Source organism: Macaca mulatta, chromosome 2, assembly GCF_049350105.2.
Source record: "Macaca mulatta isolate MMU2019108-1 chromosome 2, T2T-MMU8v2.0, whole genome shotgun sequence".
Taxonomy (NCBI): domain Eukaryota; kingdom Metazoa; phylum Chordata; class Mammalia; order Primates; family Cercopithecidae; genus Macaca; species Macaca mulatta.
The window spans coordinates 118,535,673-118,558,232 of record NC_133407.1 but is presented as its reverse complement, the minus strand read 5'-3'; the positions used below and the strand labels follow the sequence as shown (position 1 = coordinate 118,558,232).

At 42.4% G+C, this 22,560-nt stretch overlaps 1 protein-coding gene across 5 annotated transcripts in view; it reads right to left on the bottom strand.

Moving 5' to 3' along the window:
- CACNA2D3 (calcium voltage-gated channel auxiliary subunit alpha2delta 3) overlaps positions 1-22,560 on the bottom strand; it is a 941,064-nt gene that overhangs the window by 87,945 nt on the left and 830,559 nt on the right. For all 5 annotated transcript variants that reach the window (XM_015130679.3, XM_077993170.1, XM_015130680.3 and 2 more), the window contains 2 exons: positions 11,529-11,590; positions 10,176-10,220 (listed from right to left, as the gene is read on the bottom strand). In XM_015130679.3, coding sequence (XP_014986165.1) covers positions 10,176-10,220; positions 11,529-11,590 — 107 coding nt within the window. The remainder of the gene's footprint in view (positions 1-10,175; positions 10,221-11,528; positions 11,591-22,560) is intronic.

Sequence of the window (22,560 nt, the reverse complement as noted above, 5' to 3'; positions counted from 1 at the left end):
TTCTCTCTCTCCCCAGCCCACTTTCTCTCTCTCTCCTTCTCCCAACAAGTTGAATGAATGGTAAAAAATCACTGTTTAGGTACAAATCCTCTGTAAAGGATTTATCCTCTGTTAGGTAAAAATCCTCTGTAAAGTTTTGATTAGTGGGAAAAAGGATTTGTGAGGCTAGTCTTAAACTGTGGTGATTCTGGTGTGCTGTGTGTATCTTCCTATATTGTTTTGTTATAAACGAGGGAAAGAGGGGTACTCTAGGATAGAGTGCGAGCCTAGGACTCCTATAAGCCCGCTGTTTAAGAGCGTGCAGCAAACTGGTCAGTTAAAAACTTTGCTGCACATCCCTGAAAAAACAAAAAACAAAAAACAAAACCGGATGACATTTCCCTATTGTCTTGCATGTCCTTGGAAACGTGACTTCATAATCATGTGACTGTGCTTCTCTTTTCACAGTGGCAGCACGGGTTCAGGGTTCAATTCCCACTTTAGGAAATGAATCCTGTAACTTCTGCCTGCTGGTGTATTTATATGTGTTGTATGTGTAATATAAAAGAGCTTTGATTTATTGGCTTACAAATAATAGGTGCTTAAATCAAGTATTGTCCAAAAAGTAAAAAGTGTAATGTCTTTTAGTTCAGGTGACTTTAGTAATCTTTGGAAAATAAAGACAGCTTTAAAGATTGTTGATAAAATATTTTCAAAAATATAAACATCTGGTCTAAATTATGCAAGTCAGATACTAGCTTCGCTAAATATTTTAAGGTCATAAACTGCTTCTTTGACTTTTGAAAATTGTTCAGCTTACCTATTTTGGAACATGAGATTCTAGATAAGTCCTGGGGACATGTGGAGAGTCATGCCCTCCAGCTATGCTGGAAACAGTCAGACCTTCTGGTGTCCTAGGCTCGGCACCTAGTACATAATTAAAATCCCTTGCTTACCAAGGTTTTTACCAAAAGTAAAAGTTGCTAAGAGTTAACACTGTAATGTGTATTTGAGACTATCAGGAAACAGTTCTACATGCAAGGTGTATAAGAAAAGTAGAATATACTTTTGGTAAAAAGATTATAAGAAGTCATAGGAATGTGGATTTTTCTGTCTAGATTAAAGGGTTAAAGGACTGTTTTAAGTCAGGATAAAGCTAAAAGTTTGAATGACTTGTGGAAGGTTTGTAAAAAATTAATTGTAAAAGAAATTCTGTGTGTGGACATTGACTAAAGTTAAAGAGGTATTATTCAGTTTTTCTGTAAATTAAACATTGGAATAAAAGCACAACAGGTTTTTCTCAGAACACTAAACTGCTCTTTCACAAAAAAAAGTAAAGGGTTATACAAGGTTTATGAAAATCTTACCTTACGGTCAAACTGATTAAGATTGAATACATTTGTCTATAAGGTTTTATTAAGAATTGGATTTAACATTAATAGTACACTAATGCAAAGGTAAAACTTGGCTTATTTGGTATAAAAATCATAACAGGAAGCATTATCAAATGTGAAATAGTGTTTGGCTTTCTTTGGGATATATTTGTATAGTTGTGTTATTGGTATGTGTTCCAAAATTATAAGAAGCTCCTATAATTCTAACATAGCTTAGGGTATGTTGTTAATAGTTATAATTGTTATGTAAAATTTGGATGCCACAGAAGTAACCAAATTTCCTTATCAACTGTGACTTTAATAGTGGCTGTCCTAAGACTTTTTATCATCCACAGACAATTGTTGTCTTGTTTTAATCTTCTTCAAAAGATGGTTTATAATCAACTATAGAACTCTGACAGGTGCTATTGAATGCAGGTTTCTGATAACGTTGGAGATTGTGACATTAGAGGAAGAAACTTTCAGGACTCTCACAGAGAGCTGAAATGTTCATGACAGAACAGGAGTTCTGTTCAAGCAGTACAGGAGTCAACTGCATGAACTGAACTAATCAAAAACTGAAGTAATATTTTTTCTTTCACTTTTTTGCTTAAAACATTGCTGATCCTTTTTGTTTTCCAGGGCCAAGGAAATTTTCTTTTGAGTTATTTACAGCTTTTAACAATTGAGTAAACTATACTTCTGCAAAAAAAATTTAGAGTATATTTGTTTCTCTCTACCTGGTTTCACCAGAATTTGGAAACTATTTGAGAGTATCTTAACTTATGGCAATATAGTTATTTGCATAAGTGCAGTAAGAATCTGTTTTCTTTTCTAATAGAATACAATTGGAGAAACTGGTTATTTTACCAAGGCTTTGACTGGAATGGTGTGTTTACCAAGGAATCAAACTTGACTTAGAGAGTCAAGAAAAGCCACTTGAAAAAAACTAGCCTTATACCTTGTCTACACAGTCCCTGTACAGGGTTCCTGACCTGTGGTAAGTAAACAATGTCACCTGTAAAGAAATCTGACCTTTCTTCTTAAAACGAGGCCCTCCTTATAATGCTCCTCATAACAGCCAGCAGCAGTAGAATGGAGATCAGAAGACTCACTTCTCAGGCGTCTACCCTGCTCCCTCCCACTCCTACTTCTGGTGTGGAAGCAACAGAGCTGAGAGCTCTGGAGCAGGGGCAAACACCGTTTTAACTCAGAACTTGGAAAACCAAGCTGCAAAAATAGGGGAGTGGCCACCTTGGGAGAATACCAGATGAAAACTATCACACAAAGAGGTTTTTCATAAAACATGACTGTCACTAATAATAGTAACAATAAGAATGTAAGAAGAAGAATAGGAGGATGGCAGCTACAGGAGGACATCAACTCATGCAAACCTTACTTCACAGTGTCAAGCAGGGGATTTTTCTCTTGGAAAGAAGAGAAAACTGAGCCCCAGAGGTGTTGTCTTCTCCAAGGTCACACATACACAAGTGAGACTTGAGTCCATTGCTATGGGACTCCAAAGCCCACACTCCTTCTACTGGCTGACCCCCACCCTTACTTTCTAAAAGACAGCAGGACACAGTTAGGGTCTAGGGATGCTGCCTGCTCAAGGAAGGCTTTCCTTGTTTGAAACCAATCCCTTTATATAATGTGTGTGTGTGTGTATCTATATCTATATCTATATCTAAACTCTATGGATATCTAAGACAGATTTTGGCTGATACCTGCTACCAAAGGAAACCACAACAAATGGCAGAAAGATCAATGTACCAAGTGTCTGGGGTGTTATTATTGTGGGTGAAAGCAAGTAAAAACAATAAAAGTGACTGACGTCTGGGTCAGTTTGGTCAAGTAGTATCAACCCCAATTATAGGTTCCTAGACTCCCTGGGCATAGCAATTCTTAAGCTAATATCTGAACCAAGACATAGCTTAGGGGGATTTTTCTATCCATATCTGCAACTTGCTATGGAATAATCTATGGAAGAAAAAAATAAGTCCATTATAGGCTACAGTCTAAAAATACACTTAATGAACCACTCATTTTGGTAAGATTGCTCTACATCGTGGCAGACAATGATGAGAAGAGGAACAAGGTGGAGAACTGGCCAGGGCTCCTGAAGGACAACATGCCCAAGCTTCCATTTCCACCAAAGGGGGCCACTTATTTTTTCTTTTTCTTTTTTTTTTGAGACCGAGTCTCACTCTGTTGCCCAGGCTGGAGTGCAATGGCGTGATCTTAGCTCACTGCAACCTCTGCCTCCCAGTGATTCTCCTGCCTCAGCCTCCTGAGTAGCTGGGATTACAGGCATATGCTGCCACACCCAGCTATTTTTTGTGTATTTTTAAAATAGAGACAGGGTTTCACCATGTTGCCCAGGCTGGTCTTGAACTCTTGGCCTCAAGTGATCCTCCTGCCTTGGCCTCCAAAAGTGCTGGGATTACAGGCGTGAGCCACTGTGGCTGGACTGGGCCTCACAAATTCCCCAGCAAAGTAGCCACATTTCCTGTGCATGGGCTGGGGAACAGCATTTATTTCTTCTACACTGAGTACCAGTTGGTATTTATTTCTTGTACCATGCTTCTATTTAACACTATTTAAGTCAACTTTTCCCTCTTATATTAAGATTCCAGGACAGAAATTTGGCAGCAGAGAAGATGCCTTACCATACTTGTTTATGGTTAACTTGGAATTTCAAGGTCACACTGAGTATAAAAAGACTTGTACACCATATCAAGTAAGAAACAGGTACTGTCGACATTGGGATTTACAAATCACTGAAGAAAATTACAAGTCCAAGGCAGGGTGCTATGCCATCGATGTAGACCTTGGTCACTGAATCTGAAAGGTGCCACTGCATTTTTTTTTTTTTTTTTTTTGAGATCGAGTCTCGCTCTGTCACCCAGGCTGGAGGGCAATGGTGTGATCTCAGCTCACTGCAACCTCTGCCTCCCAAGTTCAAGTGATTCTCCTGCCTCAGCCTCCTCAGTAGCTGAGACTACAGGTGTACACCCCAATGCCTGGCTAATTTTTGTATTTTTAGTAAAGATGGGATTTCACCATGTTGGCCAGGCTGCTCTCAAACTCCTGACCTCAAGTGATCCACCTGCCTTGACCTCCCAAAGTGCTGGGATTACAGGTGTGAGCCACATTTTCTTTATAGACACTGCTGTTACTTTGTCTAACTGTAAACATTAAAAGGCAAATTGAGTGACAAGATGACTTTCTAAACAGACCTCCCTGTCAATGACCACTTGGATTAAATTATTATTGAGAAGTAGAGTGGAGTGGAGTAAGCCCATTGGAGTTAGGGAGTCAGAGTGCTGCGTTTATGGATAAATCAGGACAGAATTAGCTAGAATCCAGTCTGATCAATTGTTTATTCCATGTCACTTTACAATAAATAATATTCAGCTGCCTTCTCCATATGGCCTGTCCAATAAAAGGAAACAGGGGAACTATTTTCTCAGCTTTCCCTCACTGTGCTACCCTTTTCTCCCAAATTAAGCCCAACATCTTAGAAGACGCCTCTCTGTCACCCTGCCCCAAGGGTGCACTAAGAAGCTGAAAAGCTTGGAGAAATTAGGAGCTCGAACAGACACATGTAAGCACCTACTCCACAAATATACCTTTGGCAAAACATGTGGGGATGAGGCTGTTTTAAAAATGCAGCACTAAAGGGTGGGGTGGAAAGCACAGAGGGAAGCTGATGTTTTCAAAAAGGCATCTTCCTGCAACTATTCGGATGGCTCAATATTACTCAGAGAAGTCTGATTCTTTTTTTTTTTTTTTTTTTGAGACGGAGTCTTGCTCTGTAGCCCGGGCTGGAGTGCAGTGGCCGGATCTCAGCTCACTGCAAGCTCCGCCTCCCGGGTTTACGCCATTCTCCTGCCTCAGCCTCCGGAGTAGCTGGGACTACAGGCGCCCGCCACCTCGCCCGGCTAGTTTTTTGTATTTTTAGTAGAGACGGGGTTTCATCGTGTTAGCCAGGATGGTCTCGATCTCCTGACCTCGTGATCCGCCCGTCTCGGCCTCCCAAAGTGCTGGGATTACAGGCTTGAGCCACCGCGCCCGGCCTTGAGAAGTCTGATTCTTAGTCACAGAGGTGGATCAGATAGATACCTGAAGTTAAAGCCTAAACCCAGGCCATGGCAATTGGGCAGTCACAGATTGGAAGGGTAGGGTGCCTGGGAGTGACAAATGGCAGTACTAACCTTGTGTACCTGGAAGGGGTACTAGCCTAAAGGCTAAGACAGCAGTTTGAGAATCAGAGACTATGACATTTGCTATCGGTGTGACCTCGAACAAAGTCTTTCTAACACTCGGAATCTGTTTTCTGATATGAAAGATGGAGATAGCAACAACTATTTCATAATGTTGCTGAGAAGATTAAATGGGAGGGTGCATGTGAAGTACAAAGCATAGTACCTAGTGCATAGTCAGTCCTCCAAGAACACAGGCTTCCATCTGCTCAGCAAATGTTTATTGGTCACCTACGATGTCTCATTTTTACAAGTATCCTAATGCTACAACTTCACAGTTTTTCAGAAAGGAAAGTTGTTACATAGTTTATAGCAGGAGGTCCTGGCCACCGGCTGATCTTTGTTGATTTTTGCCTTTTGTTTGGAAGGATGCCTTTTGTTTGTTTTGATTGGTGAAACAACTCACTTAGAAACCTGGTATTGTCCTGCCTGTTGTCTTCATTTGTGGCGAGAGAGGGTGAGAGAAACACACACACACACTAGGTTCTTGCATCTGCGAGTGGGGCCTGAATCTCTCTACCTCAGGCACAGGAAGGTGCCGCTCCTTGCTACTTTTCTCCAGGTCTCAGGATCCAATCCCTAATATTTCCATTGTGGAATATGCTTGACACTTATTTCACATCATTTGCTCTATCTTTTCATTAACTAACGATCATATCAAAAACACTGTCTTTTGAAAAAATGTATTGCAGAGGGATTACTTGGGAAAGATGTGCTTGGTAGGGGCCACCTGTGCCCCCCTGTCCTCCGTCGCTATTCAAATGATCCTCAAACCCACCCTCTGGCTCAGCTGGGAGGTCCAACATGCAGGCAGGCGATCAGCGGTCCAACATGCAGGCAGGCGCCTGGCTGCCTGGAGGCAGCCCTTCTCGTCCTCCTGTCACATAATTCAAGCCGGTCTTTCTGATGCCAGAGGAAATGCCTACAAGGCCTCAAAAAGTCTTAGAGATTTTTTAATAGGGGTTATTAGCCTCTATTCCTTTGGAACAAGAAAGGGTAGAGCTGATTTTGATCATGAAGTTTTCGATCCTCTCACTGCCCTCACACCTCTTCCAATGCCTCAGTAGGAGACACCTTCTCACCTTCCACCGTCTTTGCCAACTCCTGGTACTCTCATCAGGCGATGAGAAGTGTTGCACAGGTGAGTGGAAGAAGAGACTGAACGCAGTGAGGAAACACTAGCACCTACAGGTCAGACTGAGATCAGAGGTGAACATGGCCCTTGTTCCTCCCTTCTGTCCTGAATGCTAACTGTGTTTTCCTTGACCACAATGACCCTTTGCCACTTTGGTGCCTCTACAGTGGTGTTCTCTGCTTGCAAAGCTCTTCTCGGGCTTCAGGAATTGTCTTCAATGTCATCTCCTTCTTTAGTTGACTTAAATGTTACCCCCTCAGAGAAGCCTTCTCTGACTACCACATGTCGGTTTACTCTGCAGGACTTATCACAGTTGATGATCATATAAGTTTATCTCTCCTGCTAACCAGTAAGCTCTGACTTTGCTTCCGGTTGCCTGCCCAGTGCTCAGCCAGGCACCAGGTGCCTAAGAAGGGCTTGGTAAAGATGTCTTGAAGGAAGGAGTGAGTGTGTAAACTGTTGCCTCAATGGCTCGGAAGTTAACATTCACCCTGGGTGAAATGGAGCTCCTTAAAAGTCAGCCCCATAGCCAGGCCCTCCAAGTCACATGGCTCAGGTTCTGACTGGACCAACCAAAGATGCACCTCTACAAGATGGCAGAGCATCTGGCACACTGGCTCCACCTACCAGCCAGGGCACTCCTGCCAAGGCCCAGAGAGCACATTGATGGGGGAGACAAAGGGGCTGGAGTGGATCTAAGGCTAAGCCTGTCTGATAAGCCTGAGGGAGTTGGGCAGGTCATAAGTGCAATGGAGAAGCCAGAAGCACTGAACTTAATGAGCCCCCACAGCTGTTTTTAATGGGGACCTGATCATTTGAGGGCAGTTGGGGGAGAGGAGGAATATGGTCTCATATGCCTAATTAAAAGTTACAAAAAAGAGAATAACACATGGCAAGAGCCTGCTGAAACAATGGAAAGGGGCCTTGGTGAGAAGGCAGGGCTAACTTTTCTATTTAAAACAGTATCAATTGGTTGCCTGGAGCCAAAATTTAACAGTCAAACAGGACAATGGATGACAGCTTCAAAGTACAAACTCAGGACATTTGAGCATCAGATCAAGTTCAGAAATCAGGGCAACTTCAAGGCTTAATTTTCAAAGCATGTGGACCTTTAAATGACATTTGAATGGGGGTTTATCCCAACAGTAGCTAAAAAGAATATCGTTAGTAGTGAGCAAGAGGTCACAGCCCGTGCTCACTATGCTCAGGGGAAATTGTCACTTGCCCAAAGTGTATACACCATTGCTGTCTGAGGTTTCAAATCCAGCAACCTGAAACCAAACATCCTGGAAGAAAACATCTTCAGAGTTTTTTTTTTTTTAATTTATAACCAACATTCATTGAATGCTTATCATTTCCAGGAGCCATACCATGCATTGTTCGTATCTTATCTCTTCATTCTTCACCATTACTCTGTGAGGTGGATATTCCTATTCCCATTGTATAGTTGAGAAAACTGAGGCATGGAAAGATTTGGAAACTTGCCCAAGGTCACTTATTTTATTACTGTCAGACTCACAACTCGAAGCTAGTCAGTATAAATAGTTTTGCCTTTAACCACCATGTTAGACCATCTGTGAAAGCAGTCAGTGAATAATGAACATATATTAGATACTTCCAACTCTAAGTGGAAATCCATTTCTACTTGTTTTTATATGAGGATGCACTGAGGCAGTGTGGGTTCTGGGAAGATTACTGTCTCTGGCTTTAGTTATAAAATTGTTTAACCAACTATCCAACTATCTATCCAATCAATCAACCAACTACCTAACCAACCAACCAATGAGCCAACCAACCATCCAAGCTACTGCCCTAGCCATCAGCCACTCATCCAACCATCTGTACAATCAGCCAACTAACCAACTAACCATCCTCTCTCCTCTTACTGTAAAATTGGAATTCATAATTATACCCACTGTGCAAGTGAAGAGCTTAACATAGGGCTTCAAGACACTGATCAATCACTATTACTATTGAGTTGTGGTGTTCTTGAGCTGAGCATTCCAGTAAGACAATAAATGTCTCAAAGACATGGGAGAGGCTTGAGGCCCACTTGACTATCCCACGAAAATTTTCCCTGAACTTGCTGAAAAGGGTGTGGACCATACAACTTCACAGGGTGTTCTTTCCTAAGGGGAAATTAGTTTTGATCTGATGATCGCAAAAACTTGGGCTTCTGCAGAAAACTTTGCTGACTGGCCTTTTTTTTTTTTTTTTTTTTGATACTGTGACTCATACAACAATTATGATTTTCTAACCAGCAGCCAGATCTTCTGGGACCTAGCATTTTGTTTTAACTTCATCCTGGACTTCCTTTTATATTTCCTTACTTGTTTTTCCTTTGTCCACTTTTTTGAAATCTACTTCCTAATCTACGTTTTCTGGGTTGAAATTGTTTGGTTAGGATTTCTTAAGTCCTCGTGATAACCAGAAGGAATATAAATATGTGACTATTTATAAGGTCTGGTTTACATATCGACTGCTGTTTCGCTGATGCAGAGAGAAAGGCTACCTCGGGAGAAGTGAAAGTGAAAAGGCCACCATGCTTCTGCCTGCTCCATGGGGCAGAGGGTATGGGATGGTATGGTACAAAAACACAAGGCAGATGGAAGCACTTTGGGTAGTGGCACAGTTGCTTCTTCCATTGTGCATGTGTAGGATTTAAAATCCCTCCTCCCAAAAGACAGAGAGAGAAAGAAGAGAGGAGAGAAGAGGGGAGGGGAGAAGAAGGGAGGGAAGAGGAAGGGAGGGGAGAGGAGAGGAGGGGAGGGAAGGGGAGGGGAGGGGAGGGGAGGAGAGGGGTGTGGAGGAGAGGAGAGGAGAGGAGAAGAGGAGACAGAGAGAGAGACAGAGAGGACAGGAGAGGAGAAAGAAAGAGAGAAAAGAAAAGAGGAGAAAAGAGTTGTAGGAGAGAAGCAGTATGCTACAAAGAAAAATTCTGAGTTTCAAAGTTTTTAACTCCTAGATTTTTTGTTTGCTTATTACATGAAGTTAGCTGAGTCACTTAATTTCTCTGATCCTCAGTTTTTCTTATCTGCAAGATGGGTCAACAAGTCCTACCTATTTCACGGGTTGTTACAAGGATGGAAAGAGATTAAGGCATGTAGAAAAAGGTTTGAGAATTGTAATGTGAGCTTCAAACAGTAGCAGTTTGTATTATTTCCCACAAAATGTCAAAATTCCAGTAGTGCCGTCCATGAGACATTTAAAGCACATTTCCAGCTGTCATAAACTGCTGGGAGGTGGGGAATGACAACAAAAAAGAAACAAAGCAAATAAAGCAAATGATTATTTTTTTTTTTAGATTGGCCCAGTGCAATGTGTCAACCTGGCCCCGTTTATAAGGGCATTCCCTCGGTCATAAAGCACCATCTGTCACCTTCTCTCCACAGGGGTAGAAACAGGACCAGGAGGCCATCTTACCTCATCATCGCAGCTGATGGAGCATTTGCCATCCAGGGAGGCACACTGTGAAGGCAAAAAGCAGAGGGAAATGTGTTACTATGTTCCTTGGGCATCCCAGTGTCTGCTGTGGCTGCCACTGAGCTACTTAAGGACAAGCTATCCAAGTCATGGGCTAGAATTCAAATACCCAATTTCATTGAAAAGGAATGCTCCATGATGTGTCTTGTCTACCATCTCTGGAATCAATATCAATTCCAAAGAGTAATGTAAAATAAAAGATGGATGAAACAGTTGGTGGGGGGGCAGGCGCTCACACCTGTAATCCCTGCACTTTGGGAGGTTAAGGAGGGCGGATCACTTGAGGTCAGGGGTTTGAGACCAGCCTGGCCAACATGGTGAAACCCCGTCTCTCCTAAAACATACAAAAACTACCCTAGTGTGGTGGCAGGCGCCTGTAATCCCAGCTATCAGGAGGCTGAGGCAGGAGAATCACTTGAACCAGGGAGGTGGAGGGTGCAGTGAGCTGAGATCGCACCAGTGCACTCCAGCCTGGGCAACAGAGCAAGACTGTCTCAAAAAAAAAAAAAAAAAAAAAAATTGAGGGGGGAGTTGGCTCTTTTTTATCTACTTTATGTTGTCATTAAATAGTAATGACATATTTTTAAGATCTCAAATCTTTTGGTAACTACAAATATAATTATATAATTATTTAATTTAAAATTCATTAATTCTCAATGACTTTAAAAAACCCCTGTCTGTCTGCTTAGTTTATAGTTTCCTAAAGTATTTTAATTTAAGGGATGATAAACGATTCTAACATTTATTCTTCGGCAGATGGAAGCAACTTATCAGTGGCCCTTTCTACCAAATTACAACAAATACCACCGAGATGACTTAGCACAGAGAGCACAGCAAAAAGAAAAAAATGTTCCCAGGTTCTCCAAGGTAGACCCTGTGAACAAAGAAGTCAGATATATGTTTTGGAGAAACTAGTTATGTAAAGGGTTTCACAATTTTGATAATGAGATTCACAAGTAACCAGGCATGACCATGCGATTAGGGGAAAGTCAGTATGAAAATCACACAAAAGGCCCCAATACTTAAAAGAAAAACTCCTTTGGAAGGTCACTATCTTGATCCCACAATTAAAACTGTTCCTAGGAGCCAATTCCCTGCTCTGCTCAGCATGTGGTGTCTAACATGCTGACAGCCCTTTACTTTGCAGTGAAATGAAAGGTAATCTGAGCAGCCGACAGTTCATTTTACAAACATTCATCGGAAATCTGGCACTTTTAGGCTCCAGGTACCCAAATGTGAACACCTGTATAATAACAGTGTCGCTAATGCTTCAAGATGCCGATTATAACTTACCTGTCTGCTGGCAGTCCAGAACTTCCTTTGGAAAAATTCAAGTTTCATCTGAATGCCTACAGCTGGGACAAGTTATAAATAAAACAAGGCATTAGTGATCCCTTTACACAATTATTTAAGATTATCGTTGAAAATTATCCATCATGACAAGAAGCTGATAAAAGCATATAAAATCAAATGTACAGTGAAGCATACAACTAAAACATTTTATCTCTCAGGTAAAGAATTCTCAAGTTTACCTGCACTCATAGAACTCTCGACACAAAACAAACAGCACAGTGTAGATGGCTCTATGGAGACATGCTACTTTGGCGTTTCTAAAATTCATATACTTGCACCCCTGCCCCATCCCCACCCCAACACAAACTGAGAAGAGGAAAGAAAAAAAATTCAAAAGATCACTATCGCGTCAGTTCCTGTATCAGCTATTACTGTTTGAACTTGCATGTCTAAAATGTGTACTCTGCATGTATTTTTGAGACGTAACATTTGAAAAGCACTTGTCATGAGGCTGGTATTCAGAAGTGAGTCACTTTACTATAACGTGACTTAGTTTAACTGGCCTCCTAGAGTCCACATCTCAAGGTTCTTCTCTCCCATGGAACTCTGGTAAAATTATGTAATTTTTTTTTTGTCTGTGAAAAGCTTCCTAAAGCAACCCCGAATGCTAGTTCTAGTGACAGAAACAGCCAAAAAGAGAAGAGGTTAAGAATGTGACTTGGAACTTAGGGAAGTGAAGTTTAGTGGAACCTCAAAACTATAACATGAGGAAGTTCATCTTATTTTTCTTCATGAAGCCCAAACCACTTGAAAGACTTTAAACCATCTCAGGAGGTAAAATGGTAAAAGGGCAAAATGCTCCTCAGATGGTAGGAAAACTTGAGAGGCGTTCGGCAGAATGAGACTACAGGAAATACTGAATTCCCTGGAGCACGTCATTTACCCCAGCGCAGTTTTGCAAACTTTAGTCCGCTGCACACAACCTCCCAATTTTTGCCATATCTGCATACTACCAATACTCTTATCTATTCTTCCACATTTCTTCCTTTTGCTTAAAGATCTACAGTAATTCAACCTAAATAACACTGGAACACCCACCCATCAAAAGAAATACACAATTGTAAGGAAAAAAATCACTTAAATACTCTTAAAATTTTGCGTGCCACTATATGGGACCTCCCATTTGGGTAATCATTGTTGTGCTGGCTTCAGGAACTTGGAGATTCATAAAGGTCTTGGGCTGTTGTTACCCTGATAACTATCAAGGGCATTTCTACTTCCTAAAGAAATTGTTGAAGCGAGCCCTGAGAGTAAAGGTTAACTGGGTGTGTACCTTGGGAAAGATTTGCCATCTGTGTTTGGACTTGGAATTTCAGACTCTAGGATAAAGACTAGAGCAGTGCATGGCTGCAACGTGCAGAATGTGAAAAGCCTCTGAAATGCACCATGTCGGTGCCCCAGGATCATTCTGCTCTGCCGTGAGTGTCCTTCATTCTCTGGACCACAACTTCCTCAAGAATGAGGACCTGTTCTTGCTCCCTGCTGAACCCCTGCCCCCAGCAAGATGCTGACTACACAGATGACCCATTAGTATATGCTTGCTTTTTAAAAAAACTTTCAAGTGGTATTATAGTCAGCAGTTAGAGAGAAATATAGAAGAGTAACAGCTGTGTGAATTGTTTGTTTGTTTGTTTGAGACAGAGTCTCACTCTGTTGTCCAGGCTAGAGTGCAGTGATGTGATCTCAGCTCACTGCTGAGAAAATTTTTCTCCGTTTTCATGGAGAAAAATAAGATGAACCTCTGCTTCCTGGATTCAAGTGATTCTCATGACTCAGCCTCCCGAGTAGCTGGGATTACAGGTGTGCACCACCACACCTGGCTAATTTTTGTATTTTTTGTAGAGATGAAGTTTCACCATGTTGGCCAGGCTGATCTCTAACTCCTGGGCTCAAGTGACCTGCCTGCCTCAAACTCCCAAAGTGCTGGGATTACAGGTGTGAGCCATGTGGCTAGCTTGGGTACGTTTTATAAGTGTCCCAGATGATTCTCATGCACAGCCAAGGTGGAGGATGGCTTTAGTAAATCAGCTGTTGGGGATCTACTGTGATGTAGGCCGCTTGGCCAGACTACACAACACAAGCTGTTCTTCCCGGCATTGGAGGACGTTTCAGAGAATGCCTGAAGGAAGCTGATCTTCAGTCTGATGGCAGTTGACTGCATTTCAAATAAATCTCATCTTCCAAATGCTTGACAGGCCAGGGTGCAGGATGCGAAACAGGGTCCGGGCTGCATTCTGATCAGATGCACTGGCAGGCGGGGGTGAGTGCTGGGCTTGGAACAAGTATCTCCGGTTTCACCAAAAACAGGCAGGGGCTGGCTGAAAACTGACTTCAGAGGAGAGGCCTCGAAATTGTTGTGACAACCAATAACTGGTATCTAAGAGGAGGGTGGGAAATGAGTTCATGTGTCCTCCTCTGTGTGCTTCTTTACAGCTCCCCTCCCACAGTGCTCCCCCGGCCAGCCCCCGCCAGGCTGTCAGGCAGAGAGTAAGGCTAAGGCCACGTCTCAGAGCCAAGGGCAAGCTGCAAGGCCTTACAGGGTAGAGCATCAGGACTGCATGGAAGAGTCACTGCAGGGTAGCCTTTCCATGGTGCTTCTCCCTCCAACAGCCCAGAGCTGTCCCGGGCCCACCTGTCATCTCTTGAGCTTCCATGAGTCTCCCGATGCCCTTTCGGAGACCCCCACCCCCGTTCTCTGGTTGAGCCCTCATCTTCACCTCCCTGATGAAGCCAGCTGCTCCCCTCTGGGTGTTTATCCATCTCACATACTTGCAGCCTGCTCTCATCTGCCCCTGTCGGTCCTCTACCCCAGCTCCTTGGGGCGCTTCCATCTTTCCTCATGAGTCAGTCCCTCCATCCCATTAATCATGCAGGCTGCTTCTCTCTGATCCCTCTCCAGCGGGCTGCATCCTCGTCCTGGTCCTGATGCCCTGAACTAGACACTGCTTCCCTCCCTCCTCACTCACACCCCTTCCTGTGCCATGAAGTTGTTGCCCAAGGGCTCCTGGATAGTCCTGGGTGCAACTGTTCTGCTAGTTTTGACCTAGCTGTGCTCCTGCTGGCTGACCTCATCCCCTTTCCAGTAACACTGGCCCCTGGCTTCCTGTGGCATATCTGGGGTTTGCAGTGTTTTCTTTTACCCATAAGTTAACATACTCTCCTATGATTAAGAGACTCACAATTTCATTGATGGATCAACTTCACGACCATTTGTTCAGTGGGTACTGAGCTCTACACTGGGTACTAAGCTCCCTCCATGTCTAGCTGAGGAGTAGATCCATTGTAAAAGCTACACTAGAAGCATAAAGAACTGGAGCATGCAAAGAATGGGGCTGACTTGGCCTGGGGGCACTGGTGAGAGCTTTGTGTAAGGTGAGGCATGGAGAGCCCACTCACAGAACAGTGGGAAGATGGCAAGCCAAATGGAGGAAACAGGAAGGGAGGGAAAGGGAGAGGACCTTTTTAAAGACCATCATTTGTTTGGAGGCTTGAGAAGAATGGGAACGGGGACCCAGTTGCTCAGGCTGAGGTCAAATGGCAAAAGGTCTTGAATGTCAGGCCAAAGCTTCAAGAGTATCTTGTAGGCCAGAGATTGGTCCAATGGGCAAATCCAGCCCCTCTTTGTAAATAAAGTTTTCTTGCAGCACAGTCACACTAATTGGTTTGCATACTGTCTATGACTCCAATGGCAGAGCTGAGTAGTTTTAACTGAGACTGCATGGCCCACAAAACCTCAGTGATTTAATATTGGTCCTTTACAGAAAAAGTATTCTGACATCTGCTGTTGGTGCCATTGAAGGTCTTTAGTATCGAAGTGGCAGGACCAGGTTTATATTTTTAGAAAGTCCACTCTGAAAGCTTGCAGAGGAAGTGCTAGGGAAAGGGTCTGTAAAATGGGAAACGGGAGAATGAGTGTAAGAGATTGAGAGTAATGGGATTGAGCTAATTATTTCTTAAGTGTGAAAATGATTTAAAGTGCAAAAAACAAGGCAACAAAAAAATAAGAATATCCCTCTCCCCCAACAAACAAGCAAATCAACAAAAATACTTAAGGGAATCCTATGGCCAGCTGTATTTAGAAAACCAAGTATCACCTGCCACAAACAGAAGTGTAGCTTTCTTTCACTATTTTCCTTTGTTTTGGTCCACATTTTTCTTTTTCGACCTTTATCAGAGAAAACACGACTACTTCAGCGAATCCCACTCTCTGCCTTCAGCTCCCACATAACCTAAATGGAACCTGAGACATTTGTCAAGCCCATCTATTTTGTTCTTTCAGCAACATTTCAAGCCGTAACAGTATATTGATTTAAGTCATCCTTGCTAATTTAATAAGGAAAACAAAGACAGCAAATGCTTTTGTGAAACTCAAGTCCCAAGGAGAGTTACAGAAAATAAAATCACCATTCCCGGGGTTTGTAATGTTTTAGACAGTCCAGAAAATCATCAACATATTTCCCTGGAGGTCACAGTGCTCCTTCAATTTGATTACAGATGCCCCAGGGCTCCCTCCCTGCTGGGAATCTTCATCACATAGATAGAGACAAAGTCCCTTTACACAACTGCATCTGTTGATATCTTACGCACCACCCAGGAACACAACCAATCCAGAAAATATTATCCCATAGGATCCTTCCCAGTGTGCCAGTATGGGGTAAGCCTCCTAGGACAGTGACCCCAAGATGCTGGGAAGGTCTTTGGAAATCAACAAAACAGCAAAATTATTGTTATAAGAATTGTCATCTCCAAGAGCCCAGAATCTTTTCATATGAAATATTCAGGCATCTGAAGCACTGACGTCTCTTTTGAACTATCCATGTGACTGTTCTCATAACTCCTCTCAATACTCTAAGAAGGCTTGACCACAGATATCGAAACTTCAATAAAGTATCTTCCTTCCAGACTTCCTCTTTTCCCAACTGTTTAACTTCCTTCCTATCTACTTTTACCCTCCGTTCTTCCAGTCCTTTCTCCCATGTTTATCAGAAACCCAGTATATGCTGGGTGATAGGTGTATTGAGAAAAAGATGTGAGAGACACAACTGCCAGGGGTAGAGGCCTGGGGAGAGCAGTCAAATCACCGAAGAGAGATTCACACTTCAGCATCCCCAGAGCTGACAGAAATGAACGCAGGGCATCATCTAAGCTCCAAAACACATAGACCATTTGATTTGCAGAATGCCAGTGATCAGCATATTTGAATCTAGGGACAGGCTAGAATGCTCTGATCCTGTGCTGTCCAAATTGGTGGCCGTTAGTTACATGTGGCTATTTAAATAAAAATTAACTAAAATTAAATAATAGTCATAATTCAGTTCCTTAGTTACACTAGTTAGATGTCAAGTGCTCAACAGCAACAGGGGGCTAGAGGCTACGGTACTGGACCATGCAGATCTAGAACATTTCCATCATTGCAGAGACTTCTATTGGAAGATGACCAGTGATCCTAGAAGGAACCATAGAAAAGAACTGGACCCTAGCACTCCTTAAGGATGGAAGGTACAGTTCTCCACAAACCTGTCCATACTACCACTCCCCAGAGGTAGAAGAAATGAGATGACTTAGGTATAGGGGGTTTAGAGCAAACAGGACTGCCAGCATGAGACAACCTGGACTTGCAAGGGGAAGTTGGTAATGAGTTTGAATGAACCCTAAAGAAATCAATGCAACCACCACCCTCAAGATTTATTTATTTTGCTTTATAAAACTTGAGACTACAAATTACATTTGCAGTGCTATTATGTTTAATGCATTCAAGATGAAATCATGCATGCATCTCATATCATGTTAATAGACATGCATTCAAGTGTAATCTGAAACTCACGAAATAACAATGTTACATATAAAATTAGAAATAAAACAACTTTTTTCATATTGTATTCATTTAGAAATAATTTTCCCTGGGGTTGGCCTCAACTTGCAACATACTGGAGGGGCACAGATCCGGTTTGTAAAATAGTGCTCACTATACCTGGCACACAAGCTCACCCAAACACCCCTATTTCCATTTGTCCAGCCCTCCAGTCCATACAATATATTCACATACATACAGAGAGCTCATCCAAAAGGCAGAAAAACAATCCTGCCACCATCAGTGAACTCCAATCAGGAATTGTTTTGCTGGGAGAATTGATTGCAAATCCCATTTTTGAGACCACTGCTGTGTCCCCTTGGGTATGTCACTTTACTTCTCTGTCTCCACCAATAGAGTTGTACCAGCTCTAGCTTCTGAACAGAATTTTTGTGGGACAAAAATCAATGAGAGTAAATAAAATCATGGATATTAAAACACTCTAACTAGTTGATAGCGTTGTCATCATTCATGTTGTGATTTGCTCCTAGAGCTTTTATTCTTTATTCTTGTGTTTCATGGCTAATATATCTTTCATGCCAATTATGTTGAGAGTGAGCAGAAAATTCACCTATGATGAAGGCAAACTGTCCACTACTAGGAATGTTCCTTAGAGTGTTATATCAGTGAGTAAATGCATTACAAAGTCATGCTATCAGCCAAGCAGGCTCTTAGAGAATGAATCTTTTTCCTTCAGGATTAAGGAAAGGTGTGCTCCACCATTCAAAACCTGTGCTATGGTTTGAATGTTGGTCCTCTCTGAAACTCATGTTGAAATTTGACCCCTAATGCAGCAGTATTAAGAGGTGGCACCTTTAAGAGGTGATTGGGTCCTGAGGACTCTGCCCTCATGAAAGGATTAATCTATTAATAGATTAATGGGTTAATGGATTAATGAGTTATTATGAGAGTGGGACTGGTGGCTTTACAGGAAGAGGGAGAGAGACCTGAGTGAGCACACTCAGTCCCCTCACCATGCGATGCCCTGTGCCTCTCTGGGACTCTGCAGAGCCCCCACCAGCAAGGCCCTCACCACGGGGGGCCCCTTGAACTTGGACTTCTCAGCCTCTGAGAAGAGGCTTTAAGAAGTGAATTCCTTTTCTTTACAAGTTACCCTGTTTCTACCACTCTGTTAAAAGCAAATGAAAACAGAAGAAGATGCCCTGTCACTCACCCCTTCTGGAATTGTGATCATTCATGCATACTCAGGACAAGGTTAGAAAGGTCAGGGTACAGAACTCAAGAAGACTGCTGTCCATGATACTGGTGCCATCAGCTTCCTGTGCACATCAGTCAGACCACCTGCCCACAAAACTTCTCAATGACCTGGCTACTGCTGGACAATTGCAAATGTGGACAATTATTTCATTGTGATGTCCAGGCAGAGAAACAGATTCAAGAGCTGCCTTGCATTGCCTTGTTCTACAAACAGGATATTTTCTTCCAACAGATTCCATGGGTAGGAATATAGTAGAAAATTGTAGCTTCATTAGAGGAAATACAACTACAATAAGTTAATAATAAATAAAATACCTGCTAAGGATTTCCCAGGTATTTCATCTCTTAGGAGTCAAGTGACTTTTCCCAAAACCCAAATTATACAAATAAATGCTCATCCAGATCATCAACCTTCTAGGTGGTCATATTTCTTAATCAGGGCACTGGGTATTTTTACACAGCTTGGTTAATACCTCTTACCCAGTCTCACCCCCACTTTGACAGTCTCTGAATTTTTATTTCTTTGTGCACCATGGCAAAGATTGCTAGCAGTGATAGTAACAAGGCCTGGCACGTTTGGATTCCAACTTGTCTTAATTAACGGTCAACTGTAATAGCCATTACCCAAGCCACGTTTGTTTAAATGTTTTCTTCTGTTTGTTTTCAAAACAGTTAATTGCGAGTAGAACTAACAATGAATCTGAATGTCATTTTTTGGGACTATTTCACTATTAACCCAGGGTTTGGAATAAGGCCACTGTTCTGGAGCATCAAGGAAAATAACTCCAACCTTCTTTACATCAAATGTGAGCCCACTCCAGAGGTCTGTTGGTGTCCAAGATAAATGACTTACCACATGAATAACAATTTAAAACTGCAATGTGAATTAGGACATAACTCATCTGTTAAATATTTCATGTGAAGATGTTAATGAATTGCATGATGGAATGTTGGACAAAAAAGACAACTGAAATCCTGGGACTAATTTGGGCAAAACTAAGAACAGAGTATCCTCGGGAAGATGAGGGGGAAGGAAGGGAAGGCAGCTGCGCTCTTGTCCCCCTCGGGATCAGGCTGGCAAATTCAAAAGCTTTCTTAGAATATTATAGGCAAGGGAGAATGATCAGCAACAACCTTTGGAGAAATATTTAGATCAAAGCAATATGCATTTGTTATAATCTTGGTAAAGCCTGAACATTAATCTCCAAGCTATGGTATTATTTCAGAAATTAGAAAAAAAAAATTCTCACAGCAGCAGAAACATCTCATATTTTAGCCTAGTCTAAGTGAAGAAATATAATGATAAAAGGGGAGGAGGTATTTTAAATGTAACCCCTAAAAGATTGCATGTTTCACTTCTGAAGTATTCCCTGTAGTATGGGGGGCTGGTAATCTTTCTTATACATGCTTTTAAATAACAAAGAGCTCCATGATATATGTCTGTGGTGACAGAGAGGGAGGAGAAATAGCTCACATTATCACTCCATGGACAAGGCTATAGCAGAAGATTTTCTTTGCTGAGGAAGCCTATTTTAATCTGTAACCATCCCTACCTGCTGCCTGTGACTGGCTTCTGGGAATGTGTGTAGGAAGGCCTGATCCATTTGGCCATACATTTCTTTCATAATCACTTTTTTTTTCTGTCCTGTCAGAGCTTCTCAAAACAGCCACCTTCGGTAAGTAGAGTAAATGACAATTATAAATGTTTCCTCCATTTGGGTTCTAATTACTTGACTGGATTGATGTTGAAAAGAATTAGCAGGGTTGTGGAATGGAATAATAATTTTCTTTTCACCCCTGAGGTAATCTGGAAGCATTTTTCCAGACTTCATCTGAAGAAACCTATATTCCCTCAGCTTTCCCAGGCTGCCGGAGCTAGCATCAAATAGTTTTTGTCAGATCATTTTATGCTCACAAAGCTCTTCAAATAATATTATTTCAATAAAATTTTCAAGCCAATACATTTTTAGAGTCAATTCCCACCCTTTCAACCTTTCAGAACGAAACATTTAAGCCTCAGGCTTCATTGTATTTTAATCAGGGCTGCACAAATCAATGTCCTTTAAAAAATTATAAGCTTCCAAGTTATAGCTCCCTAGTTAATAATTTCTTATTAGGTCACCACCTAATAACAGTTACCAAAGAGACCATAACAAAATTGGGGGTCAAGTTTCTAAACATTTCCAAACCAATAATAGAACAGCCACATACAGTTGCCAAACATCTCTGAGTTAGATGTTTATGACTGTATTTAATATAAAATAGCACTAAAATCTCCACGTGGGCAGTCCACAGAGCTGGAGGGATGCCTGCAAACCCTCTGATTGTCAGGTTCATGTTACAGGGCACGGAGATGGGGAAGAACTTGTCCAAGCACACCCAGCTCCCTCGAGGGACCTGAGTGCCCTGTGGAGCTCCCAAACTCAAATTCCCTCCAGAGCTGAGAGGGAACTGTGGTGAACTGAACACCACCCTGTGTCACAGTCTCCAGGGAACTGCAGAGCTCAGCTTGGCCCAACTAGTACCTTGTGAAACACAAGACTCAATATATAGACAGTTCATTTGAAAAACTGACAGCACTCTAATAGGATTGCCAGATAAAGGGTTTTTTTTTTTTGTTGATGCAAGATCTTGCTCTGTTGCCCAGGCTGGCGTGCAGTGGCGTGATCATGGCTCACTGCAGCCTCGACCTCCCAGGCTCAGGCGATTATCCCACCACAGTCTCCTGAGTAGCTAGGACTACAGGCATGTCCACCATGCCTCATTAATTTTTGTGTTTTTTGTAGAGACAGGGTTTTGCCATGTTGTTACCTAGGCAGGTCTCTAACTCCTCGGTTCAAGCAATCCTCCTACCTTGGCCTCCCAAAGTGCTGAGATTACAAGTGTGAGCCACCATGCCAGGCAGATAAAATATTTTTGGTTTACTAAATCTGGCAGCTCCAGGCTGGGGCTCATACAGAACATCCCCAGGCAATGACCTGGGCTGATCTCTGTTGCATACTTAGCCCTAAGAGAATTGAGACAGTTTGCATCCTGCAGCTTAACTGTTAGGACTGGGGACCAAAGCCACCTCCATCAACATGACTTTCATGACTTTGCTATTAGTTCTAGAAAATCCTTGCCCAGAAAGATAGTAACTATTGCTTTACTCGGGAGAGGTCCCAATCCCAACCAGATCCCCACATTGGAAGACCTGCCCAGTCAGACTCTAAAATGCTGTAAATATCCACCTGGCTCCCCCTTTCTGAGACACTTCTATGACTATCAAGGTTGTATTCTCCCTTACTGCTGTAGGGAATGAACTGACTTTGAGCTAAAAATATTCTTTAAAAAAATAGAGGTAGGGTCTTGCTCTGTCACCCAGGCTGGAATGCAGCGGCACAATCACCGCTCACTGCAATCTCTAACTCCTGGGCTCAGGCAGTCCTCCTGCCTCAGCCTCCCGAGCAGCTGGGATTATAGGTTGGAGCCACCACACCCATCCGATACATGGAATATTCTGCTGGTTTTCTTGTCAGCAGTTAAACCTGCTTCTTCATGGCATTTATCAATATTTGACATTAAGTGACATTTTATATTATTTATTTATTGTGTTTCATCCCCATCCAACTAGAGGTTGAGGCTCTTTGTTTACTGCTGTATTCCCTGTACCTGGAGAAGCTCCCAGCGCAGGGAGCTTGTGAAACACACGGGGTGGTTGAATGCGATGTGGATGGAGATATCAATTATTCTCAGGGAGTTTGCTCTCTCCAGAGATCTACCTCTGACATCCATGTGGCTTGGACTCTGTCCCAAGAGCAAGAGAGAGCAATGAAAAGGTTCTCAGCAGGGGAGGGAAGGATGTGAGACACAAACAGATTTGTGCTTTGGGAAAATCTACAGGGGAAGTTGCTGGGATGCATG